This window comes from Myotis davidii, unplaced genomic scaffold, assembly GCF_000327345.1.
Source record: "Myotis davidii unplaced genomic scaffold, ASM32734v1 scaffold68, whole genome shotgun sequence".
Taxonomy (NCBI): domain Eukaryota; kingdom Metazoa; phylum Chordata; class Mammalia; order Chiroptera; family Vespertilionidae; genus Myotis; species Myotis davidii.
Window position 1 is genome coordinate 4,093,087 of NW_006300376.1, and position 26,173 is coordinate 4,119,259.

A 26,173-nucleotide genomic window follows, 5' to 3' on the forward strand; every position below is an offset into this window, starting at 1 on the left:
CCGTGTCCCCCAACTGCCCTCCCCGGCCGGCCTGGTGGCCCCCAACTGCCCTCCCCTGCTGGCCATCCTGTGATGATGTGGGGGGCAGCCATCTTGTGACAATGTGGGGATGGCCATCTTGTGACAACGTGGGGAGTGGCCATCTTGTGATGATGTGGGGGCGGCCATCTTGTGATGATGTGGGGGTGGCCATCTTTTGGCAGCCATCTTGTGATGACATGGGGCGGCCATCTTGTGATGACATGAGGGTGCAAGGGCCACCTAGGCTTTTATTAGTATAGATTTTTTAAATGACTGGGAATCTAGCCCACAGTCTTTTGTTATATGGGACGATGCCCCAACCAACTGTGCAACCCAGCCAGAGTTTTTGTGCTTTTTAAAAAACATAATTTTGAGTGTGTATCTATATAAAATATATGTATGTCATTTACGATTCACTGTTGTCTTATTTTTTAAAAATATGTTTTTATTGATTTCAGAGAGAGGAAGGGAGAGGGGGAGAGAGACAGAAACATCAGTGATGAGATAGAATCTTGGATTGACCACCTCACATATGCCCCCTTACTGGGGATCAAGCCCACCACCCAGGCATGTGTCCTGACCGGAATCAAACCATGATCTCCTGGTTCTTGAGTCAGTGCTCAACCGTTGAGCAACACTGGCCAGGTACATTATTGTCTTATTTTTAAACTAGTATATAAGCATTATAAAAGTTTAGAAAATGGAGAATATAGCTAGAACAAAATGAAAATCCTATTAAGTAATTCCACCACATAGATAATGCTATTAACATTTTACTTTATTTTCTTAGTCTTTTAACTATATGATTAGGAAAATAGTTGGAGTCCCACCATATGTCTAATTTTAAAGAATAAAATAAAACATATTCAGATTGTAGACTAAAGCTATGAAAGAAAACCTTGTTAAGTTTTTGGGGTTTTGCTTTTTTGGTGCCTTCTTCATGCCAAGAAATACCCTGTGATTGCATAACTTAATGAAAATAATTTAATAAAAATTACATTTTCTGTGTAGGAAGGTTAGGCAATTCAAATTTTAAAAAGTCACTCTAAGCTCAATCACTGGAGATAATCACTGTTAACATTGTCGTTATTCTTCCAGAATGTTTCTCACATATATAAATTTTTGCTTTTAAGACATTGTCCCAGTATTATAACTTGAATTTTGCAATATATCACTAAAAATTATTCCATTTATAGATATAATTTTTAAATGGCTGCCTAACTCTTCAATTTATGGACCTCCTTTAATTGATATTGTCCTTTATTGCCAAATTTCCTCATTTATGAATAAGGCTGCAGAAATAAGGAATTTTTGTGCTACATACTTGGTGGGCCAAAATCCTACATTATTTATATAGGATAAATTCTTAGAAGGGAAATTTTTATATAGAAAGTACATTCATTTTTATAACCTTGATACATATTGCTCATTTATCCTTCAGAAAGATATCAGTTTTCAGATTAGCAGGGAATGAGAGAGGGCCTGTTCCTTTTATTCCAACAAAATTATGAAATCTTTGTTTTTTTTTAAAGCTTACTTTTCAAAATTTAGGTATATGAAGACATTAGCTTAATCACCCTGCTAATGAAATACTGTTACAATTTGTGTAAGAATAAGTGTCAAGGCTTGTTTTCTCATCTTGTCCTGATACAGTGTTATGCTTGTTTTTTAAAATCTGCCTCTATAGGAAATTGAGAACAGTTTGGTTTTTTTGATCCCTTTTCATTTTTGGTTGCCTTTGTTAATTTTTTTAGGCAAAGGTTAATATGCATAGATTAACTTAAGTTGAATTTTATTTCAGTTGACAGACATATTCATGTCTTCTTCAGATATTCTTTTGCCCTAAGTAGGAATTGCTCATGCACTAGCATTTTATTAGTAAGACCCACGCATACTTTTAATATTCACTTAGACCTCAAAGGTAAGCTCAGGCATTTCATCAGGAAAACATTTAATAGCAACCAAACTGCTTCCCAGCTAGAAAAGAAAATGGCTGTTTTCAGAGATTCATATATAGTGATTGCTAATTTTTTCCCCTGGGAGTACATACATATCCATAATTTCAATTTGGTTCATTTTTAACAGTTTTTATAGTGTATGTGCTAAAAAATCCATAACATTTACCAGTTTTAAATGTGTTTTTATTGATTTTTAGAGAGAGAGGAAAGGAGAGGGCTAAAGAGAGAAACATTGATGAGAGAGCAACATCATCCATTGGCTGCCTCCTACATGCCCCCTACTGGGGATCGAGCCTGCAACCTGGGTATGTGCCCTGACTGGAATCCAGCCAGTGACCTCTTGGTTCATGGGTTGATGCTCAACCACTGAGCAACACTGCCGGGCTTGCATTTTTAAGTGTACACTTCTGTGACATTAAGTACATTTACATTGTGCAACCATCACCACCATCCATCTCCCAAATTTTTATCTTCCTCACTTAATATTGTACCCAATAAACACTAACTGTCCATTCCTACTCTCCTAGCCCCTGACAACCACCGTTCTCCTATCTGTCGTTATGGATTTGAATCTTCTAGGTACTTCATCTAAGTGGAACCATACATTGTTTGTCTTTTTGTGACTGGCTTATTTCACTGACCATAATGTCCTCAAGGTTCATCTGTATTAGCAAATGTCAGAGTTTCCTTTTGAAGACTAAATAATATTTCATTGTGTATATATACCACATTTTGCTAATCTTTCACCCATGGAGGTCACTTGGCTTGCATCCACATTTTGGCTCTTGTGAGTGTTATTGCTGTGAACATGGATGTTCAAATATCTCATTGATTCTCTGCTTTCAGTTCTTTTGGATATATACTGTAATTCTATGTTTCATTTTTTTAGAACCTGCCAGGCTGTTTTCCACAGTGGCTGCACCATTTTACATTCTCACCAATAATGCCTAAGGGTTTTAATTTCTGCATGTCCTTTCCAATACTTGGCCTTTTCTTTTTTTTGAGGTAGGGGTTGGTGGTTTTTGTTTTATTAATAGTCATCCTAATGTGTATGAAGAAGCTACCTCATTGTGGTTTTGATTTCATTTCCCTAATGACAAATGATTTGATTAAGCGTTTTTTTCATCTGCTTATAGGACATTTATGTATCTTTTTTGGAGAACTGTCTATTCAAGTCTTCCTTATTTTTAATTGGTTTTTGTTACTGTTTTGTATATTTTTTGGATGTCAATTCCTTATGACTTATGATTTGAAAATATTTTCACCTATTTTATGTTACCTTTTTACTCTATTCCTGGTATCCTTTGGCATATAAGTTTTTAACTTTGATGAAGTCCAATTTATGTACTTGTCTTTTGTTGCCTGTGCTTTTGGTGTCACATCCAAGCAGTCATTAGCAAACCCAGTGTCATGAAGCTTTCTCCCTATATTTTCTTATAAATATTTTGTAATTTTAGCTCTGAAGTTTAGGTCTTTTATTCATTTTGAGTTAATTTTTGTAAGTGGTGTTAAATAAGGGTCCAACTTCATTTTTTTCTGTGGTAGATTAAAACTGGTTAGTTTTCTCAGCACAGTTTATTGAAAAGACTGACTTTTTCCCATTGAATATTCTTAGCACACTTGTTGAAAATCATTTGGCCATATATGTGAAGTCTTATTTTGGGGTTCTCTATTTTATTTCATTGGTTTATATCATCTGTCGTTATGCCAATTCCACACTGTTTTGATTATTGTAGCTTTGTAGTTTAAGTTTTGAAATCAAGAAGTATAAGCCCACCCTGGCCGGTTTGGCTCACTGGATAGAGTGTCAGCCTGCGGACTCAAGGGTCCCAGGTTCGATTCCGGTCAAGGGCATGTACCTTGGTTGCGGGCACATCCCCAGTGGGGAGTGTGCAGGAGGCGGCTGATCGATGTTTCTCTCTCATTGATGTTTCTGACTTTCTATCCCTCTCCCTTCCTCTCTGTAAAAAATCAATAAAATATATTTTTTAAAAAAAGAAGTGTAAGCCCTCTGACTTTGTTCTTCTTTTTCAAGCTGTTTTGGTTATTCAAGTTTCAACAGTGTCTTTAAATGAACTGAATTATGGTTTGTACTATGAATCATGTTAGAAAACATTTTTAATATTAGTCTACTGTCTTTGAGTATGCATTGACACCTATATGTTAAATGCTTACCATCATTCTAATTTATCCAAAAAGCACTAGAACATCTCATTTTAAAAACAACAAAGTTTATTCCAGGATCAGTTTGTTTAATCATGATGTGTGTGTGTGTGTGTATTTATATATTTATATATATGAAGGCTAATTTAAAATACTAATTTTCTTTCAAATGTAAACAATAGAATTTGAGAAGATGTAATTACATCCTCTACAGCCATGTACACAAGATTAAATTTTCTGGTTGTGGTTATACATATTGTGTTAGCCTTCCTGTGGTTTGACTATGTTAGCTGACATTAAAAAACAACATCTGATATTGTGAATCTTTGGAAAGAGAAATGTGGAGAATTTTATAATATTTCCACTGTGAAAAACAAAATCCTTTTGACCCCAGATACTTTTCAAATGGGAAATTATTATTTGGATTATATGTAAGATCCTCTGTTGCTGTAATTAATTAAGCAAACATTTATTTATTCAGCAGATACTTAGTGAATGTCTACTAGATGCCAATCATTTTGCTAAGCCCAGGGATACAAATACAAATATAACATTCTTGGACCCTCAAATCAGTCCCAGTTTAGTAGAGACACACATGAAATAAAATAATTGTACATGCAGTATTGTAACCGGACAACCAAGGGGTCTGGGCTGCCTTTCACTGCTTCAGCCAGTTAAGCAGAGACAGGGTTAAATCACATATGAGCGTTCATTACAATAATGCCAGCAGTATGGGAGAGCAACAGGTCATCCACAAAAATCTGTTCTGTACCCTACCATAAGCCAGCTGATATTGGGTAGAAGGATAAGATTACGTGGGAAGTAGGAATTACAGGTATAGGAAAGTGGGCATGGGATAATCAGTACAGGTTACAAGTCACGTGGGTTGCGGGGGAGTTACTGGTGCCTTGGGACCAGATTACAGGTAATAGGGGCCTGGGGGGTTGTAAAGAGCAAGTGCCTCCAGGACTAGGTGCCATGAGGTTGTAATTCTTTCCCGAATGATAGGCAGTTCTCACTAGGAGGATAGACTGCATTCCAATGGTATGTCCCAAGGTGTACAACTCTCAGCCAGGTTAGAATGTGCTTTCTCTAATCAGAACAGAACCATCATGGTTAACAGAGCATGATTAATGTTTGTTATAATTGTAGCTGATCCCCACTATATTCTATTTCTGCCCCTAACAGTATGCTAAATGAATAGTAGAGCTATGTGCTGTGGCTAATTGAAAGCATAGTGCAGCTTATAGAAATGTGGAGGGGTGTCTCCATGGAAGCTGGATAACTGGCCACATGGTGACTTTTAGTAATAAGTTGGAGTGCTGCAGATTCAAAAGGATTATTTTGTCGGTGACCTAGAGTTGAATACATTCTTACCCTAACTTAGGAAATATATCTATAATAAAGATTTTCCTTTGATGATTGCAACATATTAAGATATGAACTGTTAGTTCCAGGGTCCCACATGGTGGATTTGCTAATATCATGGGTGGAAGTGGATTGCAAAACTTTACAATCGCTGCTGTGCCATATACTCCAAATCTTCTACCAACTTCAAGCACATGGTATGTTAAATTTTTTTATTTAAATGCATTTTGGAATTTTGATTAATTTTGAGTGATCAAAAAAGTCTAACTACTGCATTGCTACAAGAAGAGGAAATAAATCTCAACAGTGATCTCTATCAGCATTTTGGAATCACTGACAAATAAATAGCTACATAGTTCCTTTCTTTCCCCTTTTTTGGTAAGGAATATGTTTGAGGAAACTATAATTTAAGTGAATATTGTTCAACCAGCATTAAAGTTAAGTTGTCATAGTGTCACTAAATTACACCATCATTTCAAATTAAATTGTTCTTGCTTATTTTTGGCTGAAAGGAACTTATTTTCTTCCACTACATTTGCAGACTAATGAAAACTACAATGCAGCAGGGTTTTTTTTTGCTTTTGTTTTTATCTTTTAAATACTACTTCAGGGTTTTCCAATTTGAATGCAAATTTGAGAGGGTGGTTTTATGTTAATTTTCATAGTTTTCATTGCTAGACAAAACAATTAGAAATTTTACATTTTTTTCTCTTTAATGGTGGTATATTTTACTTTTAAAGCATCAACATGCTCAAGTTACCTGAATACCCAAGTAAAGAAATACTCAAGGACAGACTTCTTGTGGCACTGCATTGTGGCAGCTATGGCTACACAATGGCATAGTGGAGTCTGGAAAGCTCATCTGACTGCTGATGCACAGTCCGAGTGGCAGAAGTAATTTAGGAAATGTCAACAGGAAAGCAGCCTCAAGGCGGTTCATGGGCAGGGCTGTTTAAAATTCATCAAGGATCAGGTTTTCTCCCCTGCCCCTTTTCCCTTTTATGTTTTCTCAGTTTGTGATACACTTAGAAAATAGAAAATCACAGTAGCCTTTATGTTAAAGAATGCTAACTAAAAGTAGTAGAAACTGTCCTTATATTTCTTTTATCTTATTCAAGATTGTATTAAGGCAAAATCTTGTTCTACATTCCACCTCTGCTATGTAACTGTCTTGTTTAAAGGATGTTTTCTCTTTACTTTTCTGTATATTAAAATATAGTAGGACATCCAACCTGGTATGTCCTATCGCATGTAAAGTGCCATTTATATTTTGAAAAACTATTGTATAGAATGGATTAATTGAAATTGTGTATAAAGCCACAAATATGTATTTTCCCATATTGAATCTATATTGCAATGATGTTTTCTAGCTTTTTAATATTTTACTATGTAATGTAAAGTTTAGACTGATGTGACTAACAAACAGCTGATGAAATGATATCTAATTTATATATTAAAGTTTATACTATATTGTATGAATTATTTGCATTTTTCAGTGGTCAGTTTTCCATATATATTGTGGTCTCATAGTTTTTCTTATGCCTTAATTTATATTTTAGGTAAACCTAAAATATAATATTTTATCATTTTTTATTTTATCAGTGAATTCTGATGACACACTTAAATAATCTGATGTGCAGATTACAATTTAAATATGTAAGTTTTTCTTAAATTTGCTTTTTATGATTAAAATGTTGAGTTCCAGTGAATATGCCTAATGTAGAGTGTTAGTTTTTAAATTTTAGGGTGATCTAATCAGTTTTTATTTTGAAAATACACACTTGAGGAGTTACAGCATACCTTTTAGGAGGAAGTAGGAACATGCACATAGTTAGAAGTGCTAATGGAGGGATTTGTAATGCTTAGGACTTGGCATCTGGAAACCAAAAGTAGACTCTCCAATAGCATATCCGTGGATATACATACCTGTGCATATTTCCTCATGAGCAGCCGGTATATTTGTCACTGACAAATATTGACAATGTATATGTCAATACAGACAAATATTTATTATGTATATAGACATATACATTGAAAGCTTTGCTAATTTATAAAGTTTCTCTAATATGCACTTTTTGGTCCTTTTTTGTTATTGTGGTTTTTTATATTAAAAAATCTCAATAGATGACATTAAAAATTAGGAATTATTTAAAAATTATTAGCTCTAAAATTAAGAGTCATATGCTTTATAATAAATGAAGCTAATAATTTTTAAATTTTGGTTTTCAAAATTTATTTGTAAAAGTGGTCATTGGACTTTTATCTTTTCAAGTAAGTAACTGAGTTTAATATTACATTGCTAATTTTTCATGTTTACAAACATTAATTTGTTTTATTTTTTTGTTTTATGCTATAAACATTGTTTTCTTTTTTATTGAATGTACTGGGATGACCCTGGTTAACAAAATTACACAGGTTTCAGGTGCACAATTCTATACCACTGTATTGTGTGTTCACCACCCCAAGTCAAGTCTCCATCATCACCATTTATACTCCCCCCCCATATCCTCCTCCACCTCCCCTCCCCCGCAGTCACCATACTGTTGTCCATGTCAATGAGTTTTTCCTTATTTTTTTCTATTTTGCTCAATCCCTCCACTATCCCCAGCCAACAACCCCTTTCCCGACAGATGTCAGCCTGCTCTCTATCTATGAGTCTGTCTCTAAATTTCTGTTTATAATTATGCAATCCATTGGCTTTGTCGGATTGGTCCTTTTGCAACTATTTATGTACAAGAGATAATAAAATATTAAAAATGTCATGGTATTTTATCCATGAATATGAATATTTTTATGTAAACCTAGAAAATTTAGGGTTTATTCTTTCACATTGTCTTTATTTTTAAACTAAAAGAATGTAGTTAATATGAAAATATTTTACATGGATTAAAAATATTATTTAACCTGGAGGCAGCAAGTCTTTACATTTATTCCACAATTTCTTCTGTGAGTAGATGGATATGTTGAGTGGAAGGTCACATAGAAAAATGATTAGAAATTTCTTTCCCTTTGGATAAAAGAAGATTACATAATAGGAAAATGACTTTTTAAGTCTTAGAATATTTGGTAGTTCCATATAAGGAGGAAAACAGAAACATAGAATTCTAAAGTAAAACAAATGTAAGTCAAGGGAGCATATTATAGGAAACATTAATGAAAACTTCCGGGTGAAAGTTTAGTCATTCAAATAGTTTGAGTGGATAGTGCCCATGTAGTTAATAAAATCCATATTCTAATTCATCAAAAAAGCCAAAATGTAATATAATCTAAGGAAATCCAGCTTTAAAACAGTATGTTGAATACAGCCTATTCCGTGTGGGAGTGGAAGTTTTAAAGTGTAGGTCACAAGTTGGAGGGCCAACCGATGATTCCCTGTTTGAGGAAGTAATGGAGATGACTTAACCACCAGGTGAGCTTAGAACTGGACCTGGGCAATCCTCACTTCCTCCCCTGTCCTTGGAATGTATGTTCTACCCACCATTCCCACAGTGGAGCCATTTTCAAGGACATAGCCTGAAAGAGAAATGTGTTGAGACCATCAGTAAGGTATATGTGACTGAGCCCAGTTAAGGCCTCTATATAAACTTAGAATTTGACAGGTGGGTGCAAGAATCTACTTGTCTTGGCATGGCCAGGTAGCTTAGTTGGTTAAAGTGTCATCCCAATACACCAAGGTTGTAGGTTTGATCCCTAGTCAGGGCACATGTAAGAAGCAACCAATGAATGGGTAAATAAGTGGAACAACAAATTGATTCTCTCAAAATAATCTATACTAATAGAAGGAAAATATGCTAGTTAGACTGGGTCGACCGGACATCTTCCAGACAGTTAGGGGATGACTGGACTAGTAGGGGGCAGTTAGGGGCGACCAGGCTGGCAGGAGTAGTTAGGGGGGAACCAGGCCAGCAGGGGGGCAGTTTGGGGGCGGCCAGGCTGGCAGGGGGACAGTTATGGGGCGACCAGGCTAGAATGGAGGCAGTTTGGTGGCAGCCAGGCCGGCAGGGGTCAGTTTGGGGGTTCCAGGCTGGCAGGGATCAGTTTGCAGGTGGCCAGGCCAGCAGGGGGGCAGTTAGGGAGTGGCCAGGCTGGCAGGGGGCCAGTTAGGGGCAGCCTGGCCAGCAGGGGACCAGTTAGGGGGGCGATCAGGCCAGGAAGCAGAGACAGGGGCAATCAGGCAGGCAGGCAGGCGAGCAGTTAGGAGCCCGCAGTCCTGTATTGCAAGAGGGATGTCTGACTGCCGGTTTAGTCAGGCCTAAACCGGCAGTCAGACATCCCGCGAGGGGTCCCAGATTGGAGAGGGTGCAGGCCAGGCTAAGGGACTCCCCCTGCTGTGCACGAATTTCATGCACCAGGCCTCTAGTCTATATAGATTTTGTGTGTGTGTGTGTGTGTATGTATGTATGTATGTATGTATGTATAAAGAGTTAGGGTCCGTTGCATCCAAAATGACCAAAGGCTCGACCTAACGCCCAGGCAGCAGGCTCAGGTGGGTGGGGACTTGTGGCAGCTGGGATGGGGCCAGGGGAGGCGGGACCGGCACTCACACTCACTCACAATGGCACACACGCACAGACACACACAGTGCCCACCAGCTCACAGCCTTTTATCCCTTTATTTTCTTCCTTCCAGCTCCCTCTTGGAGCCTCTCTGAGAATGAGGCCCCAGGAGAGACTGGGATGGAGAGATGGAAACAAAACAGACTGAGCCTGAAGAGAGGGCGGGCAGAGGGTGGAGCTGCCCCCACTGGCCCTGCCCCCTCCCAGCCAGGATAGAGGAAGAGAGAGAGAGGGAGGCAGGGAGGCCTGGAGGACTGCTGAGAAAAACAGACAGAGACTGGGAGAGACTGGGATAGAGAGATGGAAACAAACCAGACTGGGCCTGAAGAGGCCTGGATGGAAGGGAGGTCTGTGGGGGCCAGGAACTGAAATGTTTCACCAATCCCTCCCCAATTCACGTGTGGTGTTCAGAAGTGACAGGGGAGCCAAAGCCACAGGCAGGGATGGAGAAGGGTGTCCTCCCCTCTGGAGACTCCCAGTATCTTCAAACTGCCTTCCAAAGGTGTCCCAAGTCCCTCTTCCTCTCCGCACCATGGCGGCAGTGAGTCCTGGGTCGCCACGGTGCCCGTGGCACAGGACTTTCCGCGGGGGCACCAGGAGAGACAGTGCCTGGCACTCACACTCACAATCACACACAGCGCTCATCAGCTCACACCCTTTTCTCCCTTTCATTCTCTCCCTCCCAGCTTGCTCTCGGAGCCTCTCTCAGAATGAGGCCCCAGGGTGGGCAGAGGGTGGAGCTGCCCCTACTGGCCCCACCTCCTCTCAGCTGGGAAAGAGGAAGAGGGAGAGAGGGAGGCAGGGAGGCCTGGAGGACTGCTAAGAAAAACAAAGAGAGACAGACTGGGAGAGACTGGGATAGAGAGATGGACACCAAATAGCAATATTAAAATATTTCCTCTAATTAATTCCCTTTTAATGTGCATGGATTTCATGCACCAGGCCACTAGTAAAATAATAATAGAAAAAGATCTACTCATCTTGCTGCTGTCCAAGACAAGCCTCAGAACTAGTAGGTGCTTGTTAAAACTGCCACCTACCACTTGAGTGATCTGCCTTTTTTTTTTTCTCTATTCTTGCCCTCTGTGTATGTGGGCTGGTTTCAGATTTTACTGGGGAAGCTTCCAAGGTTGTGTGGCAGCATTCCCACTCACATGTGTTTTATTAGTCATGCCAATTCTAAAACTTTAATGAGTTATCAAGATTTAAAAAAATCTGGAGAGTTCATGCAGAAGTCCAGGGTTTTGGCCTTTGAGAAATCAGACAATCTAACAGCATTGAGCACAGACTCCTGGAAGGCATTGCTAGGAGACTGGGCTTGAGTGAAAGCTGCTGCTTTCAGTGACTGAATTTGCTCTCCGGTTTGCTGTTTTTTCATCCCAGCCTGCTTCACTAATAGATGTTACCTTTCTGGCCATTGACAGCATTGGAGTTTGCTTTTAAATATCAATGTTGACCAGCCCTAGCGGTTTGGCTCAGGGGATAGAGTGTCGCCCTGCAGATTGAAGGGTCCCAGGTTCAATTCCGGTCAAAGGCACATTCCCAGCTTGTGGGCTCAGTCCCCATTGGGGGGCATGCAAGAGTCAGCCGATCAATGATTCTTTCTCATCATTGATGTTTCTATCTCCCTCTTCTTTACTCTCTGAATTCAATAAAAATAAATTTTAAAAAAATCTATGTTGACCAAAAATGTTCCCCTGGAGTGTTAATTGGTACAAATACTTTGGAAGGCAATTTGGCAATATTGTATTTTAAAAATGTACACACACTCTTTGGCTCAACAATTCCACTTCTAAGAATTTATTTTACAACATATTTGTTCATGTACATAAAGATATTTGTACAAGAATATCACTGAAGCCTTGTTGGTCAGGGAAAACTAAACAATTTAAATGTCTATCAGGAAGGGGTTGCCGATAAATTGTTACATCCATGCAATAGAATATTAATTAGTATTTATAAAAAATGACATGGAGTTATACATACTGACATGTCAATATTTCTAAGGTATGTTAAGTGAAATAAGGTGTGCAGAAGAGTGGTTAGTGTGTAAATACAATATATATAAGGTTAAACTCAAGAAAAAATTCGGGTCAAAGGACTGTTGTTAAATCTGGGAAAACAAAGTGGGATAACCATTTTTCACTACATAATCATTTTTTTCCCTGTTTGTCTAAATCATAAGACTGTATTATTTTGTATATAATATATATAAACACCCAATGTCTTTAATCAAGGGAAACAAGTATCGTAATAGCTATTATTGAATCTATAAAATGCTGATAAGCAATATTTTCATAATTGCAGAACTTATTTTAGGGTGGTTAATTTAAAATCAGTTCCTTAAACTCTTTTTTTAAAAATTTAAAAAAATATATATTTTTTTATTGATTTTTGTACAGAGAGGAAGGGAGAGAGGCAGAGAGTTAGAAACATCGATGAGAGAGAAACATCGATCAGCTGCCTCCTGCACACCTCCCACTGGGGATGTGCCCACAACCAAGGCACATGCCCTTGACCGGAATCGAACCTGGGACCCTTCAGTCCACAGGCCGGCACTCTATTCACTGAGCCAAACCGGTTACGACAGTTCCTTAAACTCTTTTGCAAAGAGTGAAAAAAGGAATGCTCCCTTGCCCACGAAGCTCTACTATATTTCCACATTGTGTGATAATTAGCACCGTTAATGTCTCCTAAAATTCTATGAATTAGAGATTTACTTGAATTTGCACTTTCTCTCCAATTCCCCCTCTCCCCCCAATAACAAAAGTACTTTTTTAATATGGGAAAATTTGGTACTCATGGATTTGTGTACTAACTAGAAAAAAGCAATAAGTTATAATTCTACTCCCTAGCCATTGTCTTTCCTTCTAGTCTTTCTCAATGCACTTTATTCCATAGTTCAGTTCACAAAGAACATAGCATTTAGTATCTCCCTTATTTATTCAACATTATCTTTTAAACATTTCCTGTCATTATAGCTTATTTGTAAATATTTTTTTAAAAGTGGCATAGTCTATTTGATTGTATGTATGCATCATAATTTACTTGACCATATTTCTAAAAGTTTTAACACATACCTGGTATTCCTAATATGTTTGCTTTTATAAATAATAAGTGGTCTCTTAACTCTAGTGATGGTCTAGGAGTGGTAACGTTTTCTGGGTTATTTGTCAAATTGTTCATAAGTTGCTTCATGGTTGTGGAATTACTGTTGTAGGAAGGCTCAAGGAAGGGTTGTTGGAACACAGAACCCTTTTTGGTAGATGGGACCGAGTAGGCTTGTTCCAGCAGCACAATTAGGGATGTGTGCCCTATCAGAGTGTAAAAGAGTTAGAAAGTGTGGTAGAAGGGTGTTTAGAGAATTGCTTATTTTCAGTCTTTATCCCAAGAACAGGGGAGAAAATTAATCTTTTATAATGATATAGCCTCATTCTCAGAACCCAGAACTCAAGCATTTGTTATTACATTACTAGAGGCCCAGTGCATGAATTTGTGCATGGGGGTGGGGAGGACCACAGGAGATTGGCCGGCAGGCCCCGATCTAGTTATGTAGATGTGCTGAGGTAGCGGCAAGCAAAGACCACAGACAGAGCACCCCAAAACAGCCTGAACACCAGCTGCACTCTGAGGTGGAAATACAGCTCCACTTTGCTGCCCTGCTGGGGCTGCCTCACTCTCCCCAGGGTGGAGTTGCTGACAGACAGACAGTTTGTCTCTCCTACCTCAACTGCACATTTTCTCGGGGCTCTGCCCCCAAGCATGATAAGTAGCTGACTTCGGCCAATGGTGGTACACCACCATAGGAGTGCTAGCCAATCAGCTCTTGGGAGCCCGAAAAGGCGCGGGGCCAAGCTAGAAGTGGCTGAGGGGGGGCAGAAAAGCGAGCGGTGTGGTGCGGTGGCAGAGGTGGTGGTGGTGCTTACTTTACGTCTTTGCAGATAGGCTGCTGCCTTGCCCCTTTTGCCCCCTCTGAGCTGCTACTCTGTCTTGATCAGTATCAGGGTCACTCTCCTTCTACAGGCTTCCCAGACCCAGATTCTCCCGTGAGCCTTAGCTGGGGGGAGGGACTGGCCTGGGGGACCGGACTGTGGGAGGTTGGCTGGCCACCAGGGGAAGGGACCATGGGAGGTTGGCTGTGGGAGTGCACTGACCACCAGGCGCCAGCTCCTGTGTTGAGTGTCACCCCCTGTGCTCATAGTGACCAGTTGCTCTGGTTGTTTAGTCATAAAGGTCTTTTAGGCTTTTATATGTATAGATATAGTTTAGCTACATCGAGGGTCATTTATGCTCTTATCAGTTAAACTAGAAACCCCTAGACTCCATTTATTGTTTCCCAAAAGTGCATTTATAAGCTTTGGAGTGCAACCTTTTAGCTCATTGGACAATGTAAATATAACAGCTGTCTTTGAATGGGTAGGTATTTAGCTAATATTACAATTTTGCTTGCTTTTACCACAATTTAGGCATATCAATAAAAATCAGTCATGATTTTTTTTTTTCATGTGAAACACGCTTCTTGTTCTTGTGCACTTCCACAGTTGTTAGTCAACAAAATTTTACTTTTAAGGTTAACAATAGTAACAGAAATCCCAATTTTACATTTTGGCTGAAGCTATTGTAATGTGGAAAAATTTCTGTTAAAATGTCCTTTGTGAAATTCTTAGGCCTTACTTTATGATTACCTGCTTATTGCTCCAATGCAATTTGGCACAAATTTGTTTAATTTATTATAATTAGTCCTTTCATCTCATAGGTCAGAAAATTGGAGTCCAGTGAGGTGGTATATGGCTTAAAGTTTCAGGGCTCCTTAACCAAACTGGAATTTAGAAAATAGATTGTCTAATTCTTAGTCCACAAGGGTTTTCTTGACTCCATGCTGTCTCTTTATGACATAACTGCATTATAAAAAGACTCTTTTAGGAAAACACCTGCAGCCTATTAACAGTCATGTATGATAAGCCTTTTGGGAAACTATAACTTAATAAGCTAATAGTTAAGAGTGATTAATAGGACTATATTTCTTCTTTCCCACTGTGCAACAATAAGCTAGGGTGGGTATTTTACCATCTCAAAATGAAAAAGAACAGATGTATTGTCAGATCATAGATCATGGACAATCATTAACTTTTATTATCTTTATAAAAATGTTAAATTTTAAGCATACTTGGTGCTTGCTTGGAAATATGTTGTGCATCTAATGTTGCAAAACCATTAAAACCATAAGCAATATAATGACTAGTGCCATATACTTGTGTACCTACTCTTTCTATTGCCCTTGACTGAATTATGTTATTATTCTCTTAAATGTCTCGTTGAATGCAATGGAGGGGAAGTATTCCTGTGTGGTGTTGAATATACATTTAGTGGAGAAAACTTCAAATCAAGTCAACAAATTCCCTTAAATGCCTTGTATGTATTCAACACTGGTTTAGGGATTGTGACCCACACGCTATCCTCAAAGGAAATAAAATTCAGTTGGGCAGATGGAAGGCATATTTGAAACAGGTTTTAAAATTGTGCAGCACAGCATATGATTAAATATAAAAGCCAGCTACAGAAATGTATTAGTGTGGGGGAAAGAGGATTATAATAAAAACAGTATCCAAAACTGCTTCCAATATTTGACCTAATTGAATCATTAAATTGCCCTCTGTATTTCAAGACTAATAAATTGATTAACCTGTTGATTGAACAAATAACTGAAAAGGTTAAAAATGGTAAGTTCACTGTTAAATAAGGCTCATGTGTGTCAGTCATTGAGTTTTCAAATTTTTAATGAGTGAATTATTAGCTTGCTTAATTCTAGGTTCTGGTCATTCTTTGAGAATTCTGATCTGGGAATTTCTATTTGGAGACTGTTTATATACCAACCATATTTGAGGGAGGCTTTCCATTTCTCTCAGAATAGTGGCAATATCTGGTTCTTTTTGAAAAGCTTATAGTAGGAGTGGGTAGGAGTGCTTAAGGTGGTGTCTGTACAGTGTTCGCATATGGTATATTTAGAAATAGATGACAAAAGCAAAATGGATTTTCTTATTCAAATTCCAAAATTCTACATGCAGTGGCCTGCTTGACATCTTCGCTTGGATGGTTGTTAACAATCTCAACCCTTACATGTGTCCAGAGAGGATATCTTGTTTCCTCATTGTCCCCCTTCCATCTGTCACCCTATCCCAATTTCTTGTCTCAGTAAATGGAGACCACCACCCATCTTCATGTTCTAAGATACAAAACAATAAGTCATTATTCTTCCCTTTCTCTCATGTTCTACATCCAGGCCATTTCCAACTCTTGCTGAGTATATCTGTCGCATATATCTTAGTCAACTTCTGTTGTTCTGACCAAGCTGCCATCCTTAAACTGCAGTGGTTTAACACAAAAGAAGGCAGTAGAGCATCATGGTTGGAATACAGACTTAGAGTTAGACTGCATGGATTTGAATTCCAGTGTTCCCACTATTAGCTGTTGTCAGGAGTAGGAAGTGAAATAAGGAAAGAAAGCCAATACAAGGGTGTCCTATGAATTGATCCACTGTGGGCACCTGGAACTCAAGTTCACCAGGAACTTTAGAAGAGCTGGCATCTCACAATTGTCCACCAAAAGAGTGAAAGACGAGAGCATTTATCCTTTACACCATCGATCAAAGCTTGCCCCAGGAATGGCAACTTCCCTGTACTTCCAGATATGCATGCTTGAGTGCCTAGCTAGTTTCTGAAGACATCATGACTGAATCAGAGAAGCCCAGGTCCAGAGAGCAAGAAATAAGAGATACAATTGAAGAAAACACTACCAGATTATACTGGTCACTCTCTATTGCCTAATTGCACTATCTGGTGTATTTTGGGGCCTGATTCTTATGACTGTAGTTTCTACTGGCCCTAAATTCTACACTCAAGCCCAAATAGTGATTTATGTGTTTTGTGATATTATGCTCTGAGCTTTTATCCTTTGGTAGTTTATCTGTGGGTAATCTTTGAGAATTGATTTTAAGGTTTTAACCCCTTTAGGGTGGGGTTGCTTCTGATTCTGCCAGGTATCTAAGTGTACTACCAATCCAGAATCATTTACCATACTCTTAACCTAGTTTGTTACCACTCTAGTACTGTAAATTTATACCAGAAACCCAAATGAAGGTCTGTTTTTTGGTTTTGAATTCTTAGGAGAGATTCCCCCCCCCCCCCACATCTACTAGCACTAGGGACTGAGAAAATAGTTTTTTCTTATTATTTCTAATGTACAAAGTGAACCTGTGAGTAGTGAGGTCTCCAATTAGACTTTCACCTTGTGATCCTATGAAAATCAAAGATCTAGGTAATCAGGATCAGTGAATATCAGAGTAAAAACTGACTTCAGGGTTCAGCTTGTCTCTCTGGGTACTTAAAGAAATTTTTAAAAATTGATTTCAGAGAAAGGATGAGAGAGAGAAGGAGAGGGAGAGGGAGAAGGAGGGAGGGAGAGAGAAAGAGAGAGAGAACAGTTGCTTTCCATTTCCACTTGTGACCTGATGGGGTATTGAACCCCAACCTGGGTATGTGTCCTGACCAGGAATCAAACCTGCCACCTTTTGGTGCATAGGACTATGCTCCGACCAACTGAGCCACACTGGCCAGGGCTGTCTGGGTAATTTTTATGTAATTATAGGTACATCAGCTTTCCTTTCTGACTTTGCAGCTTATTAACATGTTTAAAGAAGTCTCCACCTGCCCCCCTCTCTTTCAATGAGAAGGTCAGTCAGACTATCTAGGCTATAATACTTCCTGAAATGGAAATATTCATTACTACCTTTAAGTCAGAAAAAATAGTAAAATTTCTAACAATTCTGGAAGTCTCCAAATTTATCATTATTGCTACACAATAATCAGATCACATGTTGGAGAATCAGTTTACCTAGGTTGGAATTTTTGTTCTAACATTTACTAGCTGTGTGGGCGCAGGTAAGTTTATGAACCTCCTGTTGCCTCAGTTCTCTCATCAGAAAAACAGTACCTGTTTCATAGGGTTGTGATGAAAATTTATTAAATTAATATACATAAAGCACTTAGAATGGTGGAAAATATTAAGTGCTTAATACATATTAGCTATTATTATTCTTTCAAACTTAACTTCTAGCCAACTTACTCTTTCTATTGCCCTAGACTGAATTATGTTATTATTCTCTTAAAGCTCTCCTCTAACTGTTAATAAGAGGGAGGCTTTCTCAAAGAATACTTGTTCCATCACTTAGGGAGAATTTTCAGCCCTGCTGTCCACCATACTCTGCTCATTGTTGCTGCCCCCCTATCTGCTCTGTTTTATTATCTAAAGTGTGGTAGGGTTCATTGCGGGGTGGTGGTGGGGCTCTTCTGACAGTGCTACTCAACTCAGGAGCAGGACATTCAACACTGCTGTCCCTCCCTACTCCACCAACCCTTGTAATCCTGACACTACAGCAATTACAAGCTTCAATAATGAGACTTACAGCAGTGGGAAGATCTTAAAAATCTGAAACCATCAAATCTAGGTTTGAGTCTCAGTTCTGCAAGTTATAAATGATGTGAATGATGCTTCCATCTCTACTGACCTCTCAGTGTTGTGATAATTAAACAACATAAAGTATTTAAAGATCTTGCTAACTATAAAGCCCACATTGGTATGGGCATTATTAAGAGTTTGGGAACCCTTGTTTAAAAGGTAATAGGTGAGCCCTGGCCAGTGTTGCTCAGTGGTAGAGCGTGGGTCCACCCACGGAAGGGTGGTGGGTTGATTTCCAGTCAAGGAAACTTACCTGGGTTGCAGTTCATTCCTAGGCTCTCTCAAACCGTGCTGGGGCCCAGTAGATATGTCTCTCTCACATCGATGTTTCTCTCACGCTTCCACTCCCTCTAAAAAGCAATGGAAAAAATATCCTCAGGATTAACAATAACAACAAAAACAGATGGGAGGTCATTAAAAGAACAACGAACTTTTATTTACAATTGGAGGAATCAAGCACATTGTTGATAAATGCTTGTGAGGACAGTGGGTGATGTAACATGAAGCCCAGTTGATGTAACATCATTAAACATGAATTGACATCACCACACACAACAGTGTGCTTCCCCCACCAGACCAAATGCAGTGATCATCAACTTATGCACAAGAGGCCAGAGTGTGTGGGTCGACACAGAGTTCAGCTGAATGTACTTATTCCTCTAAGTACTTGTGACACACTGTGTCAAGGTTCAGCGGCTGAGTTTCATATAGGGCAGTGTGATTCATTGGGATTATTAGGATCCTCCTGGAGTGACTTCCCTGAGTTGATTGCCTTTGACAGATCAGTTTGCTTAGATTAAAAAGCAATTGCTGCTGTCTAGTCAAATTTAAACCCTTTGGCTAGAAGAAGCGGAACTCTAACTCTGTCCAGTCTATAGAAACACCTTGATGTGAAAATTACATTGAATGTAGTGAAGGGAAAACTGAGTTAGCAATACTCCGGGGTATGGTTTTGTAATAACGTGAAGGAGCGTAGGTGCCAAACAAAAGTGACCGCAGGCACATGTGAGGGAGGGGAGAATATATTGCTTTTAAAAGCAACTTTATCTGTGCCCAGTGCCCTGCTAAGTCACTAACGATGTTTGAAGTCCCACTTAGTTCCATATTCATACAACACTGACCACCATTGGAACTGGAGTACACAGGATTTGTCTTCTGAGCTGGACAATGGCAAGTGTTTTGGAATGTACTAGTAGGTATCCCCTTCCCCATTTCAGAATGGGCCCAGGAATTTAATAGAAGAAACAACAGCATCAAGGGTACTGAAATGTAAGTATGCTAAATTTTAAATAATCTTAAAAAAAAGGGAGTATCTGACTTAAGTGAAATTTAAGCCTAATGCCTGAAATTACATTCCCAGCCTGCATGAATGAGTTGTAGATAAAATGGAGGTTGAGGTGACATTAAGCTGACATGCAACCTATCTCTGGTGGATCAGCACATAGAGTATTGAAACTAGTTTCATACTTTCATTATAGCTTCCTTTTATATTTAGGCTCCTAGGTCTTTTTGAACCTGGAAGTTGACTGGGTTGTTTAAAGTGGAGAAGAGAAGCCTGCCTTCATGGGCTCCTCTCTTCTTTCTTAGGAATATAAGCCCTCTGAAGGTATAACCCTTACATGGACATAAGCTCCGGAAGGCACTGGTTATACAGTTTTAATTTTAATGAATTTATAGTGAATGTCTTCTCAAGAAGCATTGTTACCATGTCCATCTATTAGTGTATTTGTTAAGTTGTACAATTATCATGATGATCTAAGTTTAGACCATTTTCATCACCCAAATGAAACCCAGACGTGTATTAGTAGTAGTCTGTCCAGCAGAACACTGAGTAATCAATGCCAGGGGAAGATTCCAAACACATGGAGGACAGCAAAGATCATCACGGTGCCAGCCGTCAGGAAGAGAAGTCCAATCACTTCTGCCCACTGCCTCTTCACATCAGAGCCACCAAGGAAAACACAACACAGTCAAGCACTGGATGGGCAATACTTTCACTCACACAGAGAATCAACAGAGCAAGGTCAGCTCTGATAGTCACTCCTGGCTGGTGGGGGCCGCCAGGCAACCGAGCGGGCAACGGACCTGCACACATTCCTCTGGCGAACTGGACTCCTCCCCTGAGGCGTCTGAAATGCCGGAGGCTGGGGGTGCACCAGGAGGCCACTGCCATGCACTTGAGCAGAACAAAGGAGCACTCGTTAGGTCTGAAACAGGAAAAGGTACCCCCACAGAAGGCCGTAAGCCAGCACGGCTGTGTGGGCTCTCTCTCTCTTGGAAAGGTTGTGTTCCAGAAGGTTGAGAGACGACATGAGCCTGCCTTTCCCAAACTAATTTTTTATTTTATTTTTTGTCCGTTTGCAGAAATAAAAACTTTTTAAATTGGAAAACTGCTGTACACATGGGCAACGGAGGGAGGGGCTCCCCCTCTTGGTGAGGATGTGGGGGTGGGTAGGGGAAGTGGACCTGGTGGGCCGACAGGCCGGCGTAGATGTACTTGGCCAAGCACCCGAGGTGGGAAGCAGGGCCTGTTCTTCTGATGCTGCAGCACCACGTGGCTGACCCAGGGAAGAACCGAACCAGAACAGGTCCTCGGTGACTACCGTGAGCTCCGTGACAATGACAGTGACGGCCACCACCCAACGCTTTTGCTGGGCCTTGGGGAGGCAGCATGGCGCATGGGAAGACCAGCCTGGGCAGCGCCGCACCGGGACGGCAGCCAGGGCGGTGACCATGTGGCTGAGGACACTGATGACGAAGTAGCAGAACCAGAACCGTGCCAAGTGGGTGGCCACACTCGTACGCTGCAGCTGCTCTGGGCGCAGTCGGGGTGCAGGCGGAGGGAGGGCTCCAGCCACGCGCATCGCATCGCGCCACTCCGGACCCCTCCTCGCTGCTGCTGCGGGTGCTGTAAGCCGGGGCTCCCTGCCTGCAGTGACCCCCGGGTCCCGCCGGCTGCACGCTGGGCCTGGCCACCCTGCCTCGCTGCCCTCAGAGGCTCGGGGTCCAGCATCCTCTGCGCGGGGACCCCTCCCCCCACGCCTGAGAAGATCTCGCGGGAGTGCCTGGCCCCACAGGAACTGTAGGTGCTCAGCGCTCGCTGTGTCAGGGGCGCGGTCGGCACCTCGGCCTCCGGATCCCCTGGTCCGCTTCCTGGTTCCGGCTGGCCCCATGGACAGCTGCCTCGCCGGTCTCCACCTCCGCGGCGGCCTCAGCATCGTCTGGGCGCTGCCCACCATGCCATTCGGATGCCGCGCTGTCCCTAAGGCTCTGTGTGTGGGCGTCCTGGGTCCTCAGGCCGGACTTCCCCCCCGGAGGAGTGTGGTGTGGTCCAGCCGGCGCCACCACGGGCTCCGTGGCGGGAATCCTGTGGACTGCCTGGCACGAATGGGCTCCGTCTGTCTCCAGCTGGGCCGGGGACGTCTCTGTTTTTGTGGGGTGGTCGATGCTTTGGAGGTTGACCCGGTTGTAGAGGGTGAGGCGCTTGGAGGCCTGCAGGGCGGAGGCCGGGAGTTCGGCCTGATGTGCAGGAAGTCGTGGCCAGGGAGACAGGCTGCAGCCAGCAGCGGAAGCAGACGCTGCCCGGGAGGATGCCGCCTCCTCACCCGCAGCAGGTGGGCCCGGTCCTTGCGCAGGGACTCCTTGAGGCCACAGTAGCCTTTGACTATGGCAGGAGGCTGAAAGCTGGATGACCATAGAAGTTGCTTGCGTTTGCTCCATGAAGATGCAGGACAGGAGCAAGAGCATGTTGTTGGAGACGATGAAGGTGACGATGTAGAGAATGCAGCAGCCCCACAGCATGAGGTGCGTGGCCGTGGCCGTCTGCAGCGAGGTTGTGCCAAAGAGCAGCAGGGAGGTGCAGGCCAGCAGGTAGCTCAGCCTGAAGATGCTGATGTGAGGGGCTTCTTTGACGAATACCGCCACTGCAGCCTTTCAGAAGAGGTAGTGAATGATGTCCACCTTCAGCACGTCAAGGTAGGAATCAAGTTGGGCACAGGGTTGGGCTTCCCCAGCCCCCTCCCCCCGGCTCCAGGTGGTCACACAGAGTCACTCTTCAGTACACTTGGCAGAGAACGCCTGTCACTGCCGAAAGGCTCAGAGCAGCAGCACAAGTGACTGACGAAGCTGGTGGAGCTGAAGGTGCTGAAGAGGTCAGGCAGGTACAATCACTTGTTGAGTGTGGAGTTCCTGAGGATGGTCTGACCGGACCTGGGGCCACTCCTCGTCACTCCTAGCCGCCTCTTTCCTAAGTTCCATGGGGTGGTGTGTGTGGAGTTTTAGGAAGGAAGTTCTGGAGCTCAACTGTAAGACCTGTGAGGTCCTGACAGAGGTCTTCCAGAGGCTGCAGTTCAAGGTCATGTATTTGGAGCAGAGGAACCTGACAGAAGTTGGTGTCTCAGCTCTCTTTGACATCATGGAGTAGGAGTCCACCCCTTCTCCCCCACATCTCCTTCAACAGGCACTTCAGCCCTGTGGGCCAGTAGGTCGCTGCCCAGGTCTAGGCAGGAACACCTGTCAAATGATAGTGCAGGTGTCCTAAAGCCAGCTCGAGGAGCACAGAAACCTCAATGAATTCGAAATGCGTGAAGCAGAAGGGCTTGCTTGATCTTCATTTTCAGTATATGAATACAGACAGTGGAAACAGGGCCTCAGATCCTTGTGACCTTTTGGGTTTTAAGCAGGAGGTGTCAGAAAAGTTACCACAGGGATAGCTGGCTGGTGGCAGCCAGGTGTTCATAGTGAGGTTGCTTTGTGATCTTTCCATGTTCATTGTGAAGCAGAATTCACCAAGCATTGGGTTATTCACCCACTAATAGGGAATGTGAGTTTGAATTAGATTATGGTGGGACAGGTTAGTTTTACCCTACTGATGATGTGCTGTTGCCATGGTAATCCTGCTCAGTACAAGAGCAAACATCCTGTCGTTTTAAATAATCACAATTCTGGAATTCACTTTAACTTCAGAGAAGTGTTCTGAGCTTCACACTTATGAATTCTATTTTGTTAATGCTATTGGAATGAAAAGTTTAGCAAACTTAACTACAGTCATCTTTAGATATTCAGAATTTTGTTCCTAGAAGGATTTTGGAGATTATCTGGCTTGGGGATTAAACAGCAGCTACTCAGTGCCAACCAATTATTGCCAGAATGGAAGGAGGGCTCAGTGATGTGGGATCTTCCAACTTAAAAATAAGCCAGAAATTTGGATACTTATGGAAAATCTTTAAAAATTTAAATGGCAGCAGTGAATTAAACACTCTTAAAACTCTGTTAAGGTCCGGGTCCCTGGCCTTTTAGTTTATTTGCATTCTGCTTTGTCCTCAGCATTCTGTGGATTGGCGATGTTGAAGAATTTAGTTAAAAATATTCTAGGAGTTTGTAGGTCTTGCTAGATCTTAAGACTGACACAGACAAGAAAAATGTTATTAGTTCAGTCTCTTCATAATAAATATTGGCTGTTTGGAACCAGATGGGTATTAAGAAGTCATGTCAGTGAAACTTCTTCCCTCCTCAAGCATTCATGCTTGATTAACTGGTCATTTATAAAGTTGGATTTTTAAAGACACTTTATGTTAGCCCTGGGAGTTGTCCCTTCTGCTCAGATAGAACTTGATGAAATGTTTTAAAATCAAGAATCTATTCTCCTCTTCAGCTCAAGTTTGAAGGATTGGTATCTTTTGGAAGTGAGGCTCTCATAAAGAAGCATCCTGGGAAATTTGACAGTCAAGATGAAGGCCTGGGAGACCTGCCCAGGGAGAATCTGGCACCATCACTCAAAGCAACGCCCTCAATATATTCAAATCTATAGTTGGAAGGTACTACAGATACATTTTTTTTTTTTATAAATCGTATATCTCATTAACCCTTTTAATTTTTTTATCTATATATTTTATTAATTTTTTACAGAGAGGAAGGGAGATGGATAGAGAATTAGAAACATCGATGAGAGAGAAACATCGATCAGCTGCCTCCTAGATGTGCCTGCAACCCAGGTACATGCCCTTGACCAGAATCGAACCTGGGACCTTTCAGTCCGCAGGCCAATGCTCTATCCACTGAGCCAAACTGGTTAGGGCCTAAAGATACATTTTAAAAAATTGAGAATGGGTGCCATTTTGGGGGAGCTAGAGATAGGATATTTCTTGTGATCTTTTTCTCCTTGGCTGACTTGGAGATTTTATTTTTCTGTTCACAAAAAGAGCTAATTAACATTCTGCTCCCTGAAATACGGTACTTTGAGCTCTTTCCAGATGACTGCCACAGTCCTTAGTTTCCTGATACCTTTCTGATGATTTCCTTCCTGAGAAACTATCTCGTGGCAGAAGAATGAAGCCTCTGATTACATCCCGATTTTCTGCTGTGTGGTTGGTCAGTCTTTTTCAGATATCAGGAAGAGGCAAGGTGAAGTAGGCTCCTGACATTTCTCTTTTCTACCTATAAACCAGCGGTTCTCAACCTGTGGGTCGTGACCCCTTTGGAGGTCGAACGACCCTTTCACAGGGGTCGCCTAAGACCATCCTGCATATCAGATATTTACATTACGATTTATAACAGTAGCAACATTACAGTTATGAAGTAGCAATGAAAATAATTTTATGGTTGGGTCACAACATGAGGAACTGTATTTAAAGGGCCAGAAGGTTGAGAACCAGAAGCTTTTGGACCAACAGAACTGGATGTTTATATATGTTTTGACAAATAAGGCAATTCTCTTAAAATGGGACTAAATGGTAAAAATGAGAATCTTGAACATTCAGCCCAAGAGAATGTCTGATGCTGGAGAACTGTAATAAATGCAGTATAAGAGTATCTCTTCTGAAAGATGGAAGAGCTTTTGTGTGACTTCTGTTTTTTTACTCCATTTAGGTAATATAGATTTTTTCCCCTTTCATGAATAGCAATTGAAGTGTACTTTTTATATATGAATAGGTGGCTATGAGATACTTCTGAAAATTAGCCACTAGAAAGTGCATTTCATGTGTGAAGCAACATTTTGGCAGATGGATTTAGTTTAAAATGGAGACTGTCCTTAACTGGCTTTCAGGATCACAAATTAATTCCACGTGGAACCCCACCAAATGGCATTAAATGGAGCATGGTACATCACACTTGCTGAGATGGCTGGCCTTTCTGGTAAAGAGTGAGTCCAGAGGCTAGACATATGGTGGTGTTGTTTATGTAAAATTCATTGTTAAATTGCAGCACATAGAAAAATAATGACCTCCTTTGCTGCCATTCTTCCCAGGAGCATATTATTGTCTGCTCTCCTGTCAAAATTATGTTATATAATGATAATAATTTTAAAAAGAAGCTTCATAATTTTTTCAAACGTCCCATTCCCAGTTGGTTGCTCTTAAAGAATGTGACTTCTGACCCCTACTTTGGGATGCTGCCATTTCTTTCTCACGCATATAGGTAATATCGGGTCAAAGGGTAAAGGAGGAGGGTGTATGTTTTTCAGATGCTGATTTCCCATTTACCACTTGCTTTTATTTATAAAAAAGAGCAGGCTGTATTTATTTCTCTCCTGAAAGTAATTTATTCAATTTCAGCTGGCTTTCTAGTTTTGAACAAAATTTATGTATTATTTTA

General features: G+C 41.0%; 1 protein-coding gene across 1 annotated transcript in view; it reads left to right on the forward strand.

The window, feature by feature from the left end:
* Nucleotides 1–6,989, forward strand: part of HACE1 (HECT domain and ankyrin repeat containing E3 ubiquitin protein ligase 1) — an 80,884-nt gene extending 73,895 nt beyond the window's left edge. The window contains exons 22-23 of the mRNA XM_015572751.1: nt 5,580–5,707; nt 6,251–6,989. Of these exons, the coding sequence (XP_015428237.1) occupies nt 5,580–5,707; nt 6,251–6,408 (286 nt within the window). The 3' untranslated portion in view covers nt 6,409–6,989. The remainder of the gene's footprint in view (nt 1–5,579; nt 5,708–6,250) is intronic.
* The last annotated feature ends 19,184 nt before the right edge of the window (nt 6,990–26,173 follow it).